At 43.9% G+C, this 20,656-nt stretch overlaps 1 protein-coding gene across 2 annotated transcripts; it reads right to left on the minus strand.

The window, feature by feature from the left end:
* Nucleotides 1–168: 168 nt before the first annotated feature.
* On the minus strand, nt 169–20,057 carry LOC126994990 (sodium-dependent nutrient amino acid transporter 1-like). 2 transcript variants are annotated; one of them, XM_050854268.1, is made up of 9 exons: nt 19,918–20,057; nt 8,865–8,999; nt 8,402–8,660; nt 7,768–8,002; nt 7,197–7,470; nt 6,600–6,893; nt 4,711–4,929; nt 3,216–3,450; nt 169–2,362 (listed from the first exon to the last, which is right to left on the minus strand). In XM_050854268.1, exons 3-9 carry the CDS (start codon nt 8,592–8,594, stop codon nt 2,139–2,141), a joined length of 1,674 nt encoding a protein of 557 aa, XP_050710225.1. In that variant the 5' UTR covers nt 8,595–8,660; nt 8,865–8,999; nt 19,918–20,057; the 3' UTR covers nt 169–2,138. The 2 variants fall into 2 exon arrangements, with proteins under 2 accessions (XP_050710225.1, XP_050710222.1); XM_050854265.1 differs by having other exon boundaries at nt 19,877–20,002.
* Between the last annotated feature and the right edge of the window lie 599 nt (nt 20,058–20,656).

Raw genomic sequence — 20,656 nt, forward strand, 5'->3', positions numbered from 1 at the left:
TTATAAATTAAACTGGAGAATATATGATGCGTTAAGATTGCTTTTATTTTAGGAGAACTTGGATGTTCTCTATCACCACAGACCCCCATTCTCTATGACTTTTCATTTGCTAATATATCACGGAAAGGAGGTTATTTTATATGGTTTTCTGGCAGGAACGTATACAAGTTATTTTTCTTTGTTTATTGAGGTCATACATTTCAGGTTTACAAATGTCCCAAGTATTTCGCCTGCATGCCTATGAGTCAGCGGCTGATACGCGTATAACAAAGAATTAACATAAAAGACAAAGTTCTTGATGACTTTGAGATTGCAGCGTCCAAGGATAACAATTCCATGGAGTGCAGAACGAGTGTAACCTGGATTTAACTGTGGAAGTCTTAATATAAAGCAGGATTAGGCCCAAAACTCGTAAAGTCGTAACTTTCTCACATTTTAATCAACCTAAATATTATTCTCGTACTTGCAACTCGAGGTCAAGAATTTGTGTCTAGCTGTAAACTCTGACCTCGTGCACTTGAGATCGAAGGACAGCAGGGTCGGCCTCATGCACACTCCTTTTTACAATTGTCCACATGAGGGAATGAGACAAATGAACTTACAACATGAAGAATGGTAACAGATGAATACATGGAATAATAGAGGAATAGATATAGTTGACCCTAAAGAAAGACTGGTTGATTAAGTGCGGCAGGGCAAGGGATTAATTAACAATGGTGTGGCGTAGGTAACACGTACAATAATGCGAGGTGACATCAGATCAGGTGACGGACTTCAAACCAGATGTGAAAGAAACTTAATGTAAATATAAATCTCGTGCTTGAAATGTTAAAAAGCCACTTAGTATATTCAGATGGAAGCTTCACACTCCTTTTTACAATTGTCCACATGAGGGAATGAGACAAATGAACTTGCAGCAATAAGAATGATAACAGATGAATACATGGAATAATAGAAAATAGATATAGTTGACCCTAAAGAAAGACTGTGATAGGTAGGAATCCGCTACCCGGAGACACGGGGCTAAAGTGACACCTGAGTTAGCACAATACCTCCCCAGGCCTACCCATATATAACGACCAGCCCGAAGGAGAAGATGAGAGTGAAACGCCAGCACTCCTCGGGCGAGCAGCCGGGTGGCCCTTCTGCGGAGGCGAGGTGGACCCGTGGGGTCATCCTCGCTTTGGGCCACCCCTCCGCGGTCAAGTCGACCAGTCGACTGCTCGCACGAGTACCGCTACGGGTGTCTGCTGGGCGCCTGCTCAGAGTGTCCGTGCCTCCGTCGCTGCTCGCCGGCTATTACCCGTGGCTGTGGCGGCGGCGGAGGCGTCCCTACACCCGCCGCACGCCAGCAGCGGGTTCCCCCCTGAGACGGGCCGTCGTAAGACAAAGGCCCGTTCCCCCTATTAGGGGATAAATCCCTGAAGAAGAAGAAGATGAACAGTTGCATGGGGCGCCTTAATTTTTGCACTTCATGACATCCTCCTCCTGTCAGCAATAATTCTGATGTATTATACAGAAGTGTAGACAATGTGGTGCTAATTTTTCAGAGCGCCGAATACTCTTCCCTCTATTGCAGAGTAGAGCACAAAATGACGTCCAAATAAGTTAGCCAGTCACAGGCCACGTTCGGCAAAGACAGTGTCGTATATCTTCCTCTAAAATCTCTCTTCTACACTGAACATAGTATACAATTATAAAGTTAGAAACACGCTTATAAATCCCTGTTCCCTGTCTATGTATCCGGACGAGTGGCAGGACGATATAAGAGAAGCCATCAGTGGCCGGCCAAGAATCATTACACCCAGAAGTCTCCATGGGGCTGCTGCTGAGGCCAAGGGCTGAGACGAGGAGAGGTGAAGCCAGGTACGCCAGGTACATGGAGCTGTCCACCTGCGTAAACACGCCACGTTGACAGAAATGGTAATTAATGTGGAATATTGTATTACCAGATCAAGTCAAGTAGTCCCATACTAAACTCTAACCTATCAAACACACAAAAAAAATGTCATTAGAGAGAGAGAGAGAGAGAGAGAGAGAGAGAGAGAGAGAGAGAGAGAGAGAGAGAGAGAGAGAGAGAGAGAGAGAGAGTCTATATATTACTGTGTTATGGCTAGCCCAGAGGGGTGGGGACACTGTTAAGTGGAAGGCCGCCTGTGTGCTGCCTGGGCCTCGGCCGCCAGAAGGTCACAGTACTCCTTGTTGAGCGCAGGATCCTTGGGGCCCCACTCGGAAGTAATACTGAAGGTGTTGGCCAGGGAGTGCCGCAGCCCCTTGGAGGCGTCGTACCTGATCCACACCTCCTTCACGAACATAATAGGCACCATTGCCACAGCTGCCGCTGCCAACGCCGTTCCTATGCCTGTAACACGAGAGTTACAACAGAATAATGGGACGCATGTATCAATACAGAAAAAAGTGCTTTTCATCATTAAAATATAGCTTTCCTAACAACCAGTCAATTAATTTAATGCATTTTCACAAAATTAATGAGTGGTCATACACTATGTGAATATTTGAAGAAAAAAAAAAAGTTTCACGCATATGTTTAGTATAAAACTCGCTCTGTCAGACCCCAAATGAAAATGACAACCATTGAGGACCATTGATACCTATTCATTAAAACTGATGTATTAGTATCCGCTGGCCAGCTTATTTATGCTACCCCTCGCCCACGGGGCGTGCTAACAGTAGCCAGCTCGGTTTGATTTAAAGCACTACTCTCCCGACCCGTTGGCAAGTCTTTTGATTGCACTAAGAGCCGTGTAGCCCTACTGTCCGATGTTAGTTAGCTTAGGAGTTGCGGCAAAAATAGTATAAGTAAAGATAAAGTCGGGGTATGCGCCATAACTGCGCATGGCCTCGGCGCTCATCTCCATCCCATTGGCCCTTGTGCGTGTGGCGGGTGAGAACCCATTACCCCGGGAGGCCGGGACACAGGGCAAGGGCAACATCCGAGTGACCCTCTCCCAGGTTTCCAAAAGTACCAGCATGACTAGGAGGATGAACAGCTGCTGCTCTGTCGACTGTTCAGGCCAGGATTCGAACCCAGGCCCAAGGATTCACAGCTAGGCATGGTAAACACAACACTACGGAGGAGCCCTTTATATAGTCTACATATCGCAACCTAGTAATAGGCCTCGATCCTATCGCCTATGTGCAGAACTTGTTCGCAATATCTAAGTGAATGTGGTTAGTCTTTATGGCACACTTACCAGTAGCGATGTCGCCGAACACGTAGGTCCCGTAGGTGAGGGTCTGTGACTGGGTCTGGCTGTAGGCAAAAACGATCGCCAGGAAGAGCGGGTTGAAGGCGCCCCAGCACACCTTCCAATAGAGTCCCGTGGAGCGATTGAGCATGAAGTGGATGTCCCGTATGAGGCGCCGCAGCCCATACACCCACATGACGGCGATGAGCTCCACCACCATGAGCAGGATGATGGACACGCCCTGCAGGACACACGCTGACTCATTAATACATAAACAACCTGAATATACCTTAAAACCAGAAGCCGCCTGGTCAAATGGATCACTACCAGCCGCGGGCGTTTGTCGGATGATGCAGTACAAAGTATAATCATAACAAGAATCAAAGTATAATCATAATAAGTATAATCATAATAAGTAATCATAATAAGTATAATCATAATAATATCATAATTATAATTTGACTTTGATGCAGTATTGCCCCGCTCTCACTCCCAACGCTCCCAGCCCCCAACCTCTACTGTCAACCCCCAACACCAACCCCACTACTCTCAACCCCCCAACCTCCATACATAACCGCGACCCCCTGCATCCACCCTCACACACAAACCCTAACCTCCACCTACATCTCCACCCCCAACCCCAAGCCACCACTCAAACCCTCCCCCTCCCTTCCACCCTTCTACACTCTCCCACACCACGCCAAGCTCCTCCCACCTCCACCCCCACTACCTCTGCCCCCACCTTGTAACCATAGCCCAGTACCCCGCCTCTACCTTCCCCCACACCCACACTCCCCCACACATACATAATAAACTCTGAAAACATGTACAGGCTGCCGTCTCACCACACAGCTGGTAAATAAGTGCCTGATGATCGAGGTGTCCAAATGTTAATTTCGTGAGTCATGAGAGAGAGAGATTTACATAGATTTACATACATAGAAAATCAGACCACACAGACCCCATGGTCCAGACTTGGTGGTCTGTCCTTAAACCTAAGTGATTTTACATTAATCAGAAGACTCCAAAACGTTGCATTTCTACTCTAGTTGATATTAAGTTGAAGGAAGTGACGGTCGAGCTTATTTTTGAAGGAGTCAATCGTGTTACACTGGACCATTGATGGTGGGAGCTTAATCCATTCTCGCACTACAACGTTGGTGAAGAAAAATTTGGTGCAGTCTGAATTTACTTGTCTACATCTGAGTTTTACGCCATTGTTCCTCGTGCGCAAAGTGTCATCGATCATAAACAATGTTGATCTGTCTACATTCGTGAAACCATTAAGTATCTTAAAACATTCGATCAGTTTTCCTCGGAGGCGACGTTTCTCAAGAGAGAACATGTTAAGGGTAGAAAGCCTTTCTTCGTAGGATTTGTTGCGCAAGGAAGGGATAATTTTCGTTGCCCGACGCTGAACACCTTCTAATTTAGCAATATCCTTTGCGAGAGAGAGAGAGAGAGAGAGAGAGAGAGAGAGGGGGGTGGGGGGTATACTCACGCCGCTGTAGTGATTGACGAGGGTGACGATGTACTGCCCCTGTGGCGTGGTGTAGAGCAGCCCCACCAGGAAGCCCACCACGCACACGGACAGCGTGATCCAAACCTTGGTGACGTTCGGGTATCTGTCGCTGATGATGGTGATGATGACGTTATTGTAAGCCGCTGCGCTCCCCAGTCCCAGCGTGAACATCATCAGGAAGAACATAGCCGAGAACAGCTGTAAACCAAAAGGTGCACACCTGGGTCATGTGTAGAGTGCGGTGATTAGAAACACCTGCGCTCCTCGTGCAGGTGATATGGGGATGTGGGTTTTTTTACAAGCTAGTGGAGGAAAATTCCGCTGTTTTTGCCATGCGAATGTAAATATCATTATCATAAAACAGATTCTACCAAGCAGAGCCAAAAAACATTGGGAAACCATAAACCCCATTCATGGAGCAACCCCTTGACGTGATGAGCAGGGCTGCGACCTTCAGGGACATAGTAGGACCAAATAAATCACCAAACTCTAAGGTCCTATTAGTTGTAGCCTGACGAAGAATACTTTACACATCACAAGGTTATGAGCCATGGAAACGCGGGGCACTAGCTGTCTCCCTCCCAAAGATGCCTAGATATTTCAATTAACGGCCCCCAGTAACCGGTGGTGACGGAGTGCCTGGCTGCGGTCGTGATCAGGGTGACTCCACAGCAAAGGATGCAAAGGATATCCGGGTTGATGGAGCCAGCCACCGTTAGTTACTGAACCTTCTCACCTACAATACGCGGACTTTGAAAATATGTTGATTTGTTGGAATTTATGGAAGAGCTGTCAAATATCAAATGGAATAATGGGAATCAGTGAAATGAGGAGCTTTAATGGGGAACAGGAAGTGTCAGGTATGTCTTTAAGTGAGGTGGTAAGCCTGAGAGCGGAAAGTCGGAACATGGAGTAGGAAGTCAGGACAAACGCTTGGTCGAATAATATCTGGTTCATGTAATATAAGTAAGCGTGCGTGGCATCCGTAACGCCTTGATAGCTTATACTGACCCCCCCCCAACACACACACACACATTCACAAAACCCATCATCACATTCATTAAATTTCTAACGAACACCCTTTAATCCGGTAGCTGCGGGGATCATGTTTCTTAAAGGCCCCTCTAAGCGGGAAAAATGAGAAAAAATCATCACTCACGCAAACCATTTCACAATATATATCAACGCATTTGTCATCAGTTTATGCATCATCTCTTTTTGGGGGGGTTATACCATGGCAAAAATTTGGCCCCCGTCGCTGGTACACGGTAAAGCCACAAATTTGGCCAGTCCTTACTACCGGGTTAACACACAACAATACCCGTGCACCTCCATTGTTATTTTCTCCACCCCGAAAACAGCATTTTAAACATTCACCATCACGTATACCTCATTAAATTCAAAGCACGTCGCACGCCTCTAACGTCCTACAACCAGCCTCAACAGGTGCCGGTATGATCTTGGTATACACACATAGGAGCTTTTAAGATCATAGAAGAGTTTTTCATCGCTTTCTCCCATCACATTGCTAAACACTCATGCATGCCCTTTCACCACAGTCACCTTGCAATGCACCGCTTCAGACTTGTTCATACGTACCCGACCACATGCTATTCCTATAAATTGCTTATAATACATAACACTTCTTACTCCTCAACCCACACCCTCGCACACCTTAACCGCACCCTTTAAGCCTTATCTCCTCCTTAGTTCCTCCTTCCATATATGACTAAATTCTTTCAGGAGGAGGAGAATCTTTATATTCGTCTGGAGCTAAATTTGATCAGTCTTTCGCCCTCTTCCTCTGCCTGCCTTTATTCGTGTTACCTTTGATTTGTCTCCTGTACTGTAAGAAATATCAGACGAACCTGTGGCGCAAAAGTGAACTTGCCCAGTGCCTCGGGGTAACTGACGAAGGCGAGAGAAGTGCCGCCCCCCTTCACCACCTCGGACACCTCCACGCCCATCTCGTTTGCCAGGTGGCCCAGTATGGCGAAGGTGGTGATGCCGGCCAGCAGGGAGGTGAAGGTGTCGGCGAAGGAGATGATGGTGGCGTCCAGATGCACGTTGTTCCTGAAGTCGTTGTAGCTGGCGAGGGTCATGACGACGCCAAACCCGATGGTGAGACTGAAGAGGGCTTGGTCCACCGCCGCGTACCACACCTGAAGAAGAGAAAGGATGACGTCCCTTACAGGTGATTATCGTCTAATACTCTGTTCGGGTTAACTTCGAAAATACGCCCCTCCCCCTCTGTAAGCGTATATCATCGGCCAATCAGAGGGCTTGGTCCACCGCCGCGCACCAAACCTGAACAAAAGAAAGGATGACGTCCCTTACAGGTGATTACCGTCTAATACTCTGTTCGGGTTACCTTCGAAAATAAGCCCCTCCCCCTTCTCCATTCTTCATTTCCGTCTTATACAAATATACTAGACACCTCCCAACGGGTGCTCCTCAACACATACCCCCGGATTGAGCAGCATCTCCCAGCGCGGAGTGAGGAAGAACAGGATTCCCTCTAGTGACCCCGGCAGCGTCACTCCTCGGATGAGCATCGCCACGAGCACCACGTAGGGGAAGAGGGCAGTGAAGTAGGCTGCCCTTCCTGAGCTCCTGACGCCCCTGGCCTGCACTATGAAGACCAGTGCCCATGACAGCAGCAGGCAAAGGGAGAGGCGCCAATCCGGCATGCCAATGCCATTCCGGAACCCTTCAGGGTCCACCTTTAGCACCTCGTTGCTGAGTAAGGGAGAACGTAAAAGTACTTTATCTCCATTGCCATGATTTCCGGGTTTGAAACGGAAGGAAGGGGAGGAAAGAAATAAGAAAAGAGGAATGGGAAGGAAGGAAAGAAGGAAGGAAGTAAGAAGGGGAGAAAGGCAGAATACACTTAATACTGATAATTTTCTCTAATACTATGTCAACCAAGTTTTACTCAAGGCCGGTAGAATGTTTATCGGGAAACTTTACCCTTGAACCATCACAGAACACATAATGAATGGCTGATCAGAGAGTAACCAAGAAAATAAAACTCACACTAAATATTCTTCGGCGGCCGATATTCCTCCTTGACTCCCTGATGTAGAGTTCGCAGTATAGGATGTGGAGTTCGAGGTAACATCCACACACATGCTGCTCGCCCAGGACCCACACACAACCCAGGGCAACGTTGCACTGAAGGAGGCGAAGAAGTAGAAGACGCACATCTCCATTAGGGAAACGTAGAAGGTTGACACAGCCCACGTAGCGATGGCCTGTCCATACCCGATACCTGTGGGAATTACGTGCTCGGTGAATCAGGTGAGTTTGTAAGTGAGTAGGTTAAGGTTAATCATTCCCAGGACAAATTCCCCCTTTGATGATGTCGCCCTAGATATGTCCTACCGCCCTGTTATGATAAAGCAGCAATGACAAGATCGGTTGGTAATTCATTGGAGCTGGGTTAGTGTTATACTGCTCTGGTCTACTGATCCTGGTGGGCATGTTTTGAATTAATTGTTATGTGATCGAGGTTGTTTAATTTGAGAAATGGTTCAAGGTGAATGGAGAGAAAGGAAATGTCAGTGTCCAGGAGGTTAAAATGTCCAGGTGGGAATTAATGACCTGGGGGAAATGCTTGGAGGGGGGAGCTAATTAAGTTGACAGGTTATGTTGTGCCGTCACCACGCACCTCGGAAAGCAGGACAGATGCCCCACACCTCAACGGGGCCAGCTGAGGGAAACTGGCCAAGAATAAATTCGAGATAATACAGAGGCTTGCCGATAAACACCAGCACCAGGAGGTAAGGGATTAGGAACGCCCCCCCGCCGTTATCCAAGGCCACGAACGGAAACCTCCACACGTTCCCGACGCCGACAGCCATGGACACACACGACAGCAGGAACTCTCGCTTGTTGTTCCATTGCTCTCGCTTCGGCCCCGACGCCTCCTGCCCAGCGAAAGGGATTGGATTACGTAGCCTCCCAGCGCCAGGAAACAAAGATCATGTAGGGCTAGAGCATACGTTTGAAGCTGTTACGAGCCAGTACACAAGAAGAAGCGAATAAATGATAAACAACAACAACAACTAATGGACATGTGCTTTGAGGGCAGACCATGAATGTTTCTTCGGGTGTTAGTGATCCCGCCTTACATTTGGGGGCGTCTCGGCGGCTGACGGTAGCGGGGGACTGCCATGTTGTCCTCCGGCGTCCTCGTCACCAACAAAGCTTCTGTTCACCACTCCCGGGCTGCTCCACCCTGAGCCGGCACTCTCTGGATCACTCGTCTGAACACACGAGAGTAGGTGACCAAGATGAGAGCTGGATCTGGGTCTTGCATAAAGTCATGTATACTACACGCAAAACAATGGTAAACATGTTCAATAAATAAGATAAACAAAAAGGTGGATAGATGAACACATAAATGATGGAATGAATAGGCACATATATTAATGAAGAGGTTGATTAATAAATGGTACAAAATGAAGGTATTTACAGTCAAAGTATTTCAGTAGAGCTATACAGAAATATGAGCAAACAGATTCAAACCACATTTTTGTTTTACAAGTGTTAATAGCACAAAAACTGTGTTAGATCGGCGTCGCATGACCCTCCAACACACCGCCAACAATTTAAATTATGCAACTAGGGGTCTGAAATGGAAAATGCCGAAAAGTAAAGATGGCGCCACTATAAACACTTGCCTGCGCCACAACGCGCTGGGGCCGACCATCAGGCCCTTCTATGAAGGCCCCACCAGCGCCACAGGCCAAGACGTAAAAAAAAAAAAAGAAAAAAAAAGCTGACTTTGTTTATAATGCCATGTTGTAGGAACAAATGTCATTATACAATGCCATGTCTACAGTGCATGGGTAAGCCGATAACAAAGGAGACGGCTCAAGGGCAACGAAAAGAGTGTAGAAAAAAAGCCCGCTACTCACCGCTCCCACAACAGACAAAAGTAAAGAGTGGCCAAAAGAGAAGTCAATTTCGGGTGCACATTTTTTTTTTCATCTCTCTCATCTGTATTATTATTATTTTTTTTACCAAGGAAGACCAAGAAAATGCCCTCTTCCTTGGTTTCTGTGCGGAATTGGACGGCAAGAGTGTTAAGCACGCAAGTGTTCGAGAGCAATCAAGGGACCTTAGCTAGTGAGATAAAGCTATCTGAGTATTAAGTATAGGGTACATAGGATACATAGGATACATAGGAAGAACAGACACCAGAAGACCTATCGGTCTATGGCGAGGGTGTCTGTTTACTACCGCTACTACTAGTAATCTACGTGTGGTAGAACAGGACAGAAAAAATGAAGGCTCCTCCCCACCCACCTCTCCCTCCGGAAACGTGCCGGCAGACACACAACTGTGAGGAGCGACGAGGCAATCATTTTAAATTGCTGGCGCATTAGAATGGCGTGGATGGGTGAATATCAGAGAAAAGTATATACATTCACTTTATATTTCGTTATCCTCACTCGCGATGGAAGAAATTTCATTTTCATTTTTCATTTCTAGAGGACCCGCAGAGGGACACTCTCGGGTGGCATGATATGCGAGGGTTGTGCGGGGGATTCAAGGGGCCAGGACAGGATTAGGATAAAGGTTTGGATGAAGAAAGGTATTGGGATATGGTGAAGGGCCAGGATTAGGGAGATAATGATTGATGATCCTATTCCCAAATGTGTCCAGAGTGGGACTATTAACTACATAAAATGGGAGATGATTCCACTCTTGGATGCTGCGGGGAAAGAATGAATATTTGAATATACTTGTGTTAGTCTGGTAAGTGTGGTATTTAAGGATGTGGCTGCCTCTAGTGGATCGTGTACTTGTCAGGTGTAAATAAGTGTCTTTATTTATGTCTACTAAATTGTTTGTGATTTTATATAGCATTTGTTGGCTGTGTATTTGTCTTCGTGTTGCTAATGGCTCTAGTTTTATGTCTTGTTTAAGCAGTGACTGATGTAGTGTGTCTGTAATCACGTCTGGCCCATTTTGCAGCTTTATTTTGTATAGCCTCTAATTTATTTATGTTATTGTTGGTGTGTGTCGGGTCATAATATTCTAGGACATGTGTGGCCGAACGAGTGTCTTATATGCAAGAATTTTGATGTTTGTGTTACACCTGCTAAGGTTCCTACGCAGGAACCCCAGGGCTCTGTGAGCATTAAAACTATAATCACAAAGAAAGTAAATAAATGATAACTAAATATATGACACAATAATAGCAACAACAAGTGATATCCCCGCCGCGCAGAGCTTAAAATGAATAACGGGAGAAGAGAAACATTACTGATTTATGTCTCCGGGTAAATCGGTCACGCATTTTTTTAAAGCTGAAACCATACACAGATTGAGGACGCTTCGAAGGTGGGCACAAGCAAGACAGAAGTAGCTAGAGTCGCAGGAAAAAATAAACCTAGAAAATTATACCGAAATGTAGATATCTAAATAGGCCAGGGGACGATGGTGAAGGGAATGCAATAATAAGATTGGAAGTTAACAGTCAACTTTCGTTCGCTATTATTTCTGAATGAATGAGGAGGAGTAAAGCAGAATATGAGTTAACCATACACCAAAGCAAAGATGTAGGCGTTTACATTCTTAACGAAGTAGCTAAACTGTATATCAAATGCCTGCAATGGTTCATAGAGACTGGAAAAAAAGTCATTATAGAAATCACAAAATAAGATGAGATGTTAAGAACTTCCGACTAGTTAGCTTAAATCTGCAAAATCGACCGAATACTCTAAATAATTATGAGTGGCTTTTATGCACCGTGAGAAAATAATTGCCTCAGTTAAAGCCATGCAACGGTCAACGGTGCATGCATAAAGATGTTGCAAAATATGATATACTGTATAGAGACAGAACGGCAACCATCAAACTCCTCAAGAAAAGTGAGAAATTTTCAACTAAGAAAGGCGTTAGCATAGCCGTAACCAGACGAGGCGAACACAGCCCTGCTTGAATGTTTTTAGCCTCAGCACCAAATAAAACAATTGCACAGGGGTGGATTGAGCAGATTACGAAAGGAGGGAAATGGGAAAGGAAATACCAGACGAGGTGGCAGTTTCGTCTGGCTTAAAGTGGTTACCAGCATGGCATTTGAAAGAGAGAGATTTACATAGATTTACATAGAAAATCAGACCACACAGACCCCATGGTCCAGACTTGGTGGTCTGTCCTTAAACCTAAGTGATTTTACATTAATCAGAAGACTCCAAAACGTTGCATTTCTACTCTAGTTGATATTAAGTTGAAGGAAGTGACGGTCGAGCTTATTTTTGAAGGAGTCAATCGTGTTACACTGGACCACTGACGGTGGAAGCTTATTCCATTCTCGCACTACAACGTTGGTGAAGAAAAATTTGGTGCAGTCTGAATTTACTTGTCTACATCTGAGTTTTACGCCATTGTTCCTCGTGCGCAAAGTGTCATCGATCATAAACAATGTTGATCTGTCTACATTCGTGAAACCATTAAGTATTTTAAAACATTCGATCAGTTTTCCTCGAGGCGACGTTTCTCAAGAGAGAACATGTTAAGGGTAGAAAGCCTTTCTTCGTAGGATTTGTTGCGCAAGGAAGGGATCATTTTCGTTGCCCGTCGCTGAACACCTTCTAATTTAGCAATATCCTTTGCATGGTGGGGAGACCAAAACTGTACCGCATATTCAAGTGGGGTCTGACTAAACTGTTGTAGAGCGAGTATTACATCTTTATTCTTGAATACAAAGTTTCTTTTAATGAAGCCCAACATTCTGTTCGCTTTATTTGCTGCATCGATGCATTGCTGTGAGAATTTGAGGTTTGACGCGATTTTGACCCCAAGTCTTTGACGCATTGAACGCTTTTGAGTTTAACGCCGCGCATTTCGTATTCGAACTTCTTATTCCTCGTTCCAACTTGAAGGACCTGGCACTTGTCTACGTTAAAGGGCATCTCCCATCTATCCGACCAAGCTGAAATTTTGTGCAAATCCTCTTGGAGGCTTTGCCTGTCTTCGTCAGTGAGAACCGAGTTGCCAATCTTTGTGTCGTCTGCAAATTTACTAATGCGGTTATTGAGTCCAACATCCACGTCGTTGATGTAAATAATGAAGAGCACTGGGCCAAGGACCGAGCCCTGAGGGACGCCACTAGTGACAGGCGCCCACTCTGAGTTAAATCCGTCAATCACTACTCTTTGTTGCCTGTTGCTCAACCAATTCGCGATCCATTGGTTTACTTGACCGTCAATACCTATTTGCTTTAATTTGTAAAGTAATTTATGATGCGGGACTTTATCAAACGCTTTCTGGAAATCAAGATAGACTACGTCCAGTGATTTGGTTACGTCATAAACAGTGAAGAGGTCGTTATAAAAGGTTAATAGGTTTGATAGGCAGGATCTTTTGTTTCGGAAGCCATGTTGTGAGTCCCCAATCAATGAGTGGCTTTCAAGGTAATTCACAATTTTGTCTCTAATTATGCCCTCAAGTAGCTTACCTACAACCGAAGTTAGACTAATGGGCCTGTAATTACCTGGTGCTTTTTTGTCTCCTTTCTTGAAAATCGGTGTCACGTTAGCCTTTTTCCAATCTGAAGGTACGATGCCTTGTCGCAAGGACATATTGAATACGGTTGTGAGGGAGGAGTATTTCGCTCTTTGTTTCTTTCAGCAGAGTTGGATATACTTTGTCAGGTCCAGGACTTTTATTTGTTTTAAGTGAATGGAGAGCTTTAAGGACTTCATCGGTTGTTATTTCAAAATTAGGCAATGCATGCTCGAGATTTACAATAGTACTGGTGTTGGTGGTAGCGAGGAAGACTGTTAGTATTAAACACCGAGGAAAAGTAATTGTTTAAGAGGTTTGCAATGTGTTGGCTGTCAGTCACTAGTGCACCGTCGCTGTTTGTTAAAGGTCCAATACCACTTTTGATCGCCTTTCTGTTGTTTATGTAACTGAAGAAAGATTTCGGATTATTTTTACAGTTGGCTGCAATATTTTCTTCGTATCTACGCTTTGCCTGACCTACTAGTCTTTTTACTCGTCGCCTGGCATCATTATAAAGTCTAATGTTTTCGGGCGTGCTTTGTTCTTTCTTTAACCTGTAAAACAATTTTCTCATTGACTGATCGTTTAATTTCGCTATTAAACCACGGTGGGCTTTTATTAGTGTTAATTCGCTTCTCGCACCAGGGGACGAATGTGTTCTGCTGAGTGAGTAAGTTATTTTTTTAGCCAGGCTTCCTCTACGTTGCCGTCATCTGATAGTTGTATTTCTGTTAGTTTTTGTCGGATTTCTACGAAGTTAGCTCTTTTGAAATTGGGCACCTTTACTTTATTTTCAGTCACTGATGATTGAGCTTTAATGTCGACGCGCACTAATTTATGATCGCAAGAACCGAGGTGTTCTCCTACCGTGACACTACTGATTAGGTTATCTTGGGTCGTTATAACAAGGTCGAGTATATTATTTTGTCGAGTTGGCTCAGAAACCATTTGGCTTAGATAATTTTCTTCTAGAAATTCGATCATTCTATGTGACTCGCCTTCTGTACCTGACAGTGTCGCCCAGTCGATATGGGGAGGTTAAAGTCTCCTATCAGTGAGTCGCTGTTATTAAGTGACTGCCTTAAGACGCTGTACATTTCAAGGTCGTCATCGAGTGATTGCCCGGGAGGTCTGTAGGTGACAGATATATTTAAGTTGACTTTTGCAATGTTTACTCGCACGCACAAATGTTCAACGTTACTGTTTCCCGGTGTTTTGTCAGTGGGTTGCAAATAGCTTTTGACATAAAGGGCGACGCCACCACCTCTACGGTTTACACGATCTTTGTTGAAGAGTCTGTAGCCATCTATGTTGTATTCGTAACTTAAATCAATATTTGTGGTGTCGATAAATTTTTCTGTTATAGCAATTATGTCAAAATTTTCGGTTAACGCAAGACATCTCAGTTCATCAAATTTGTTTCTTAGGCTACGCGCATTGAAACTAAGGATTTTTAAGTTATCTAGAGGCTTAGTAATAGAAGTGGTGGTACTTGCGGGATCACGGTTACGGGAGAGAGAGAGAGAGAGAGAGAGAGAATTACATAGAATTACATAAAAAATCAGACCACACAGACCCCATGGTCCAGACTAGGTGGTCTGTCCTTAAATCTTAGTGATTCTACATTAATCAGATGGCTCCAAAACGTTGCTTTTCTACTCTAGTTAATATTAAGTTGAAGGAAGTGACGGTCGAGCTTGTTTTTAAAGGAGTCAATCGTGTTACACTGGACCATTGATGGTGGGAGCTTAATCCATTCTCGCACTACAACGTTGGTGAAGAAAAATTTGGTGCAGTCTGAATTTACTTGTCTACATTTGAGTTTTATGCCATTGTTCCTCGTTCGCAAAGTGTCATCGATCATAAACAATTTTGTTCTGTCTACATTCGTGAAACCATTAAGTATTTCAAAACATTCGATCAGTTTTCCTCGGAGGCGACGTTTCTCAAGAGAGAACATGTTAAGGGTGGAAAGCCTTTCTTCGTAGGATTTGTTGCGCAAGGAAGGGATCATTTTTGTTGCTCGACGCTGAACACCTTCTAATTTAGCAATGTCCTTTGCATGGTGGGGAGACCAAAACTGTACCGCATATTCCAAGTGGGGTCTGACTAAACTATTGTAGAGCGGAAGTATTACATCTTTATTCTTGAATAAAAAGTTTATTTTAATGAAGCCCAACATTCTGTTCGCTTTATTTGCTGCATCGATGCATTGATGTGAGAATTTGAGGTTTGACGCGATTTTGACCCCCAGGTCCTTAACACATTGAACGCTTGTGAGTTTAGCGCCGCGCATTTCGTAATCGAACTTTTTATTTTTTGTTCCAACTTGAAGGACCTGGCACTTGTCTACGTTAAAGGGCATCTCCCATTTATCCGACCAAGCTGAAATTTTGTGCAAATCCTCTTGGAGGCTTTGCCTGTCTTCGTCAGTGAGAACCGAGTTACCAATCTTTGTGTCGTCTGCAAATTTACTTATGCGATTATTGAGTCCAACATCCACATCACTGATGTAAATAATGAAGAGCACTGGGCCAAGAACCGAGCCCTGAAGGACGCCACTAGTGACCGGCGCCCACTCTGAGATAAATCCGTCAATCACAACTCTTTGTTGTCTGTTGCTCAACTAATTCGCGATCCATTGGTTTACTTGACCGTCAATGCCTATTTGCTTTAATATATAAAGTAATTTACGATGTGGGACTTTATCAAACGCTTTCTGGAAATCAAGATAGACTACGTCCAATGATTTGGTTACGTCATAAACTGAGAAGAGATCGTTATAAAAGGTCAGTAGGTTTGACAGGCAGGATCTTTTGTTACGGAAGCCATGTTGTGAATCCCCAATTAATGAGTGACTTTCGAGGTAACTCACAATTTTGTCTCTAATTATGCTCTCGAGTAGCTTACCTACAATTGAAGTTAGACTAATAGGTCGGTAGTTACCTGGTATTTTTTTGTCTCCTTTCTTAAAAATCGGTGTCACGTTAGCCTTTTTCCAATCCGAAGGGACGATGCCTTGTCGCAAGGACATATTGAATACGGTAGTGAGGGAGGAGAGTATTTCGCTCTTTGTTTCTTTAAGCAGTATAGGATATACTTTGTCGGGTCCGGGACTTTTATTTGTTTTAAGTGAATGGAGAGCTTTAAGGACTTCATCGGTTGTTATTTCAAAATTAGGCAATGCATGCTCGAGATTTACAATAGTACTGGTGTTGGTGGTAGTGGGAGGAAGACTGTTAGTATTAAACACTGAGGAAAAGTAATTGTTTAAGAGGTTTGCAATGTGTTGGCTGTCAGTCACTAGTGCACCGTCGCTGTTTGTTAAAGGTCCAATACCACTTTTGATCGCCTTTCTGTTGTTTATGTAACTGAAGAAAGATTTCTGATTATTTTTACAGAGAGAGAGAGAGAGAGGTCCATTAATTAAAAGTCATATGGAAAGTTAAAAAGAAAATAGCTGAGAAAGGCGTTAGACAAGGTGACAAAGCTCCAACATTATTTACAGTTTGCTCAAAGTATTTAACATTTGGAATAAAAAAAAAAGATAGGAATTAAGAAAAAAGCGGAGAATACCATTTTACTAAGTGATTCTAGGAAAAACTTACAAAGAATGATCCAGGAACTCCATAGTGAGAGGCTAAAAACTGATCTGAAGATGAATATAAAGAAAATTAAGGTTGATAATCAGTATATACCGAGACATCGCATCATGATAGGGAAGAAAAAAATACTGAATTTACAGATACTGCAAATCACAATCCTTGGACGTATTGGGATTCTGGTCAGGTGTGAGGGACTGGCAGTGACATACGAACACAATGACGGAGATATGAAAGGGAGATTAGGGGCGTGTGGAAGGAAAGGTGTAAGAGGTGGTTACGTGGACCTCCATAACTTAGGTGACGTTAAGATAAGTTCGAGATGCAGTTGATTCGACACAACTCCCAGGTGTCGATTGTATTCAGCCGATAGGTAGACATTGACAGAAGAACAGAGTAATGGAAAATATAGGAAGTATGTAGGTCGGTATAGGAAGGTATAGGAAGATAGACAGGTAGGTAGAGAGAGAGACAGTTTTCATTACCATGATATATTTGCAACATTAGGCAATAAATAGTCTAGTAGCGATTACTAATTGGAGGAAGACGTTGATTTTTGATGAAATCCCTCTACAGAACGATTCCATAAAGCTAGTGATAATATCTGATGCATGTCGGTGTGGTGAGCTTTGCTACATCTTGATTCTACAGTCACTGCTGAGTCTGATGGTGTCAACCAAAACTGCCTAGCTCGTATATGAGGTGACCTATGGCACATAATAAAGAAACATGTCCCACTAGAGATGTGGTCCGACATGAGAGTCTGCGAGAGAGCGATATGCAGCCAATCAGCTGCAACCTTTCCAACCTGCCTACAGGAATCTAGCTGAAGTGAACATACTTATAGCAGAGTCCCTTGATAGAGAGAGTCCCGACAGCCTAAGATTTGGACGCCATTATTGGCCCTGTTTTCGCCGCGCTTTTCAAACGCTAGCAAACGCTCTCTTGTTTCACAGCCATACGGGTCGTCCACTGAAACTGAGCACGCTTGTGTCAGACCTGCACACCTTCCCCTAACAGCCAGCTGGGAGCCAGCAGCCAGCGAGCTGTGGTAATGTAAATAAGAGAGAGTTTGTGTCTACATCAACAGGTATCGCCAACCCACCATTATGCCCTTATATATACTTTACTATAATTTGGTCACCAGCCGTTGGAATGTGCCCTAGGAAGGTGACAGGAGATTATTATTAGCCTGACGATCAGCCACTGTCTCAGGATAGGCACTTATTTTTTTTTTAGTAGTAACCCATGCACGCAACCTGTGATATAGGCGTGTCACTGTCGGTGTCATGGCGGGCTGCTAACGACCTTGAGAGGCGACAGCGCTCAGAGTCAGAGGGCAGTGAGAGACTTCACACAAGTCTGGGTGCTTCTCTTTTAGTGTTGCTGTTGTGATAAATGGATTTAACAATACTTATCGCTGTAAAACATTATCGGCAGCAGTTGGGGAAGTCTTTCTCTTACCTGCATATCCCTTCATCGCCTGTTAACACAATAAAGTGAGTAGCACGGCGAGTAATGGAATCCACCCCCAGATAATTAGTTTACAATAATTTTCTCTTCATATGCTTAAGTTTACTGCAAGCAGGTAACGGAAAGGAAGAAAAGTGCGCCTTTGCATTGATGGAGGTCGTAGCAGGAGGAGGTAGTAGGTCAGCCACGTGGCCCATGACAAGTATATCAATTAAGGCTCATGACTTTCAGGGGGCAGCGTCCCTCCCTGCAGGCAAGGGTCAGGCGATGAAGGGATATGTAGGAAGAGAAAGACTTCCCCAACTGCTGCTGATAATGTTTTACAGCCTTGATATATTTGCTGCTGATAATGTTTTACAGCCTTGATATACTTGTCATGGGCCACGTGGCTGACCTACTACCTCCTCCTCCTACGACCTCCATCAATGCAAAGGCGCACTTTTCTTCCTTTCCGTTACCTGCCTGCAGTAAACTTCAGCATATGGAGGGAAAAAAAAAAAAATATATATATATATATATATATATATATATATATATATATATATATATATATATATATATATATATATATATATATATATATATATATAACTTTTTCTACTTTTGTATTCTTTGTACATTTTGTATTCATATTTATTTTGGAAGATGGGCTGGTGCCTGGCAGGCACCTAGCTCCCTTCTTTTTTATTGTAATTTTATACAACAATAAACTTAACTCATTAATATCAACTAAATTGAAGTAACAATGGATGTATTTCCTTGTCGTATTAATTATCAAAGATTTGTCTATATATTACCTTATCAACCATCATATTTTCATCAAATATAAAGTGGTACAGTTTGTGATATTCTTAAAATTTAGTGGTACGAATGATACTTTTTAGGTGCAACATGCGGTACAATTTTTTTTTCGAGGTGGCACCACTGCTTGGTGGAGTTGTAGACAATATCGTGCGTGGCAGCATACGCATGACACACTCCAATAAGGTCTTACAGAGCCTCCACTGTGGGCGCCATCAGTCCTACCATGTCATCAGCATAACTCCGCGAGTTGATGCACCCATCATATAAGTGGCAGCCTGTGCCTGTGTCACGCAGAGCGGCAGTGAGGTCATCTGTGTAGACGTTGCACAGGTAGGGAGACAAGATCCCTCCCTGGCGAATACCATTGGCTGTCTTAAATAGCAGCGAAGTGGAAGCCCCCATTTTACAGCAAATTCCTGGGTAGTGTACCAGTACATTAGGAGCTTGACAATGTACACAGGAGTTCCCCTTACAAGCAGTTTATTAAACAGCTTCCAGTAGTTCACTCTGTCAAAGGCCTTGATATATATATATATATATATATATATATATATATATATATATATATATATATATATATATATATATATATATATATATATATATATATTCACAGATCCACATAAACATCATAGGGTACTGGTTTGTAAATACGTCATGTAATAGTATCAACTGGAATCCATCCACGCCAATGATTAAAAAAATACTTATTTGTTTGACTTGGGTAACGTCGCATACCTTACCTTACTTCTCATGCTGAGGAAAAATATGTACACAGACTCACTTCCCACTCTGACTGAGGCTGTCAGCAAACTGCCGAGCGAGGCTCCCCTCGCTCGCCGCCAGGTGAGCAATGAAATGGGAGTGGACCCGCCTGTGTGTATGTAGTGACACGACTAGCCTGATGGGTGAGCCTCCCATAACTCCCGCTGCCAGGGGAGTATCTCTTAGGTCGACTGGTAAGAGAGTGGCTTTCCCGTCTCGCTGGTCGCGGGTTCGATCCCCGGCACCGGCAAACCTTTCTTTGTCTGGATTAATTTCTCGTGTGTTTCGTTACAGGCAGTGGCCGTGTGGGAGTGGAGTAAAGAGAAAATCCTGGCATTTCATATATATATATATATATATATATATATATTCATGCCAACAGCATTGGAGCCTCTTGCCACGCGCAGTGATCAATCCCATGCGGGCTTCGGCCGCTTAAACACATGGGACACGTCTCCTGGCAGCCCGGCGGGTCACGAACGTGGTGGGTGTGATGTCTGCCGTTCTTCGACGGGGCAGAAAGTACTGTACATTCGTTTTTTAACCTTCGTCATCTTCATTAACAGCACTAGATTCTTGGTGGATTTTGTTTATGCATTACTTTCCTAAGGTCTACCACTATATTGGATATTCCTACGTGTTTTCAAGGTCCCCAAGGAACCCAATGAACACTGACAAGTTAAAAAAATTGCATTTGTTGAACCTTTTGGGGCTCACTTCAATCCGACCATACATTTCTTTGTTGTTAAGTATACTTC

This window comes from Eriocheir sinensis, chromosome 7 (assembly GCF_024679095.1).
Source record: "Eriocheir sinensis breed Jianghai 21 chromosome 7, ASM2467909v1, whole genome shotgun sequence".
Taxonomy (NCBI): Eukaryota; Metazoa; Arthropoda; class Malacostraca; order Decapoda; family Varunidae; genus Eriocheir; species Eriocheir sinensis.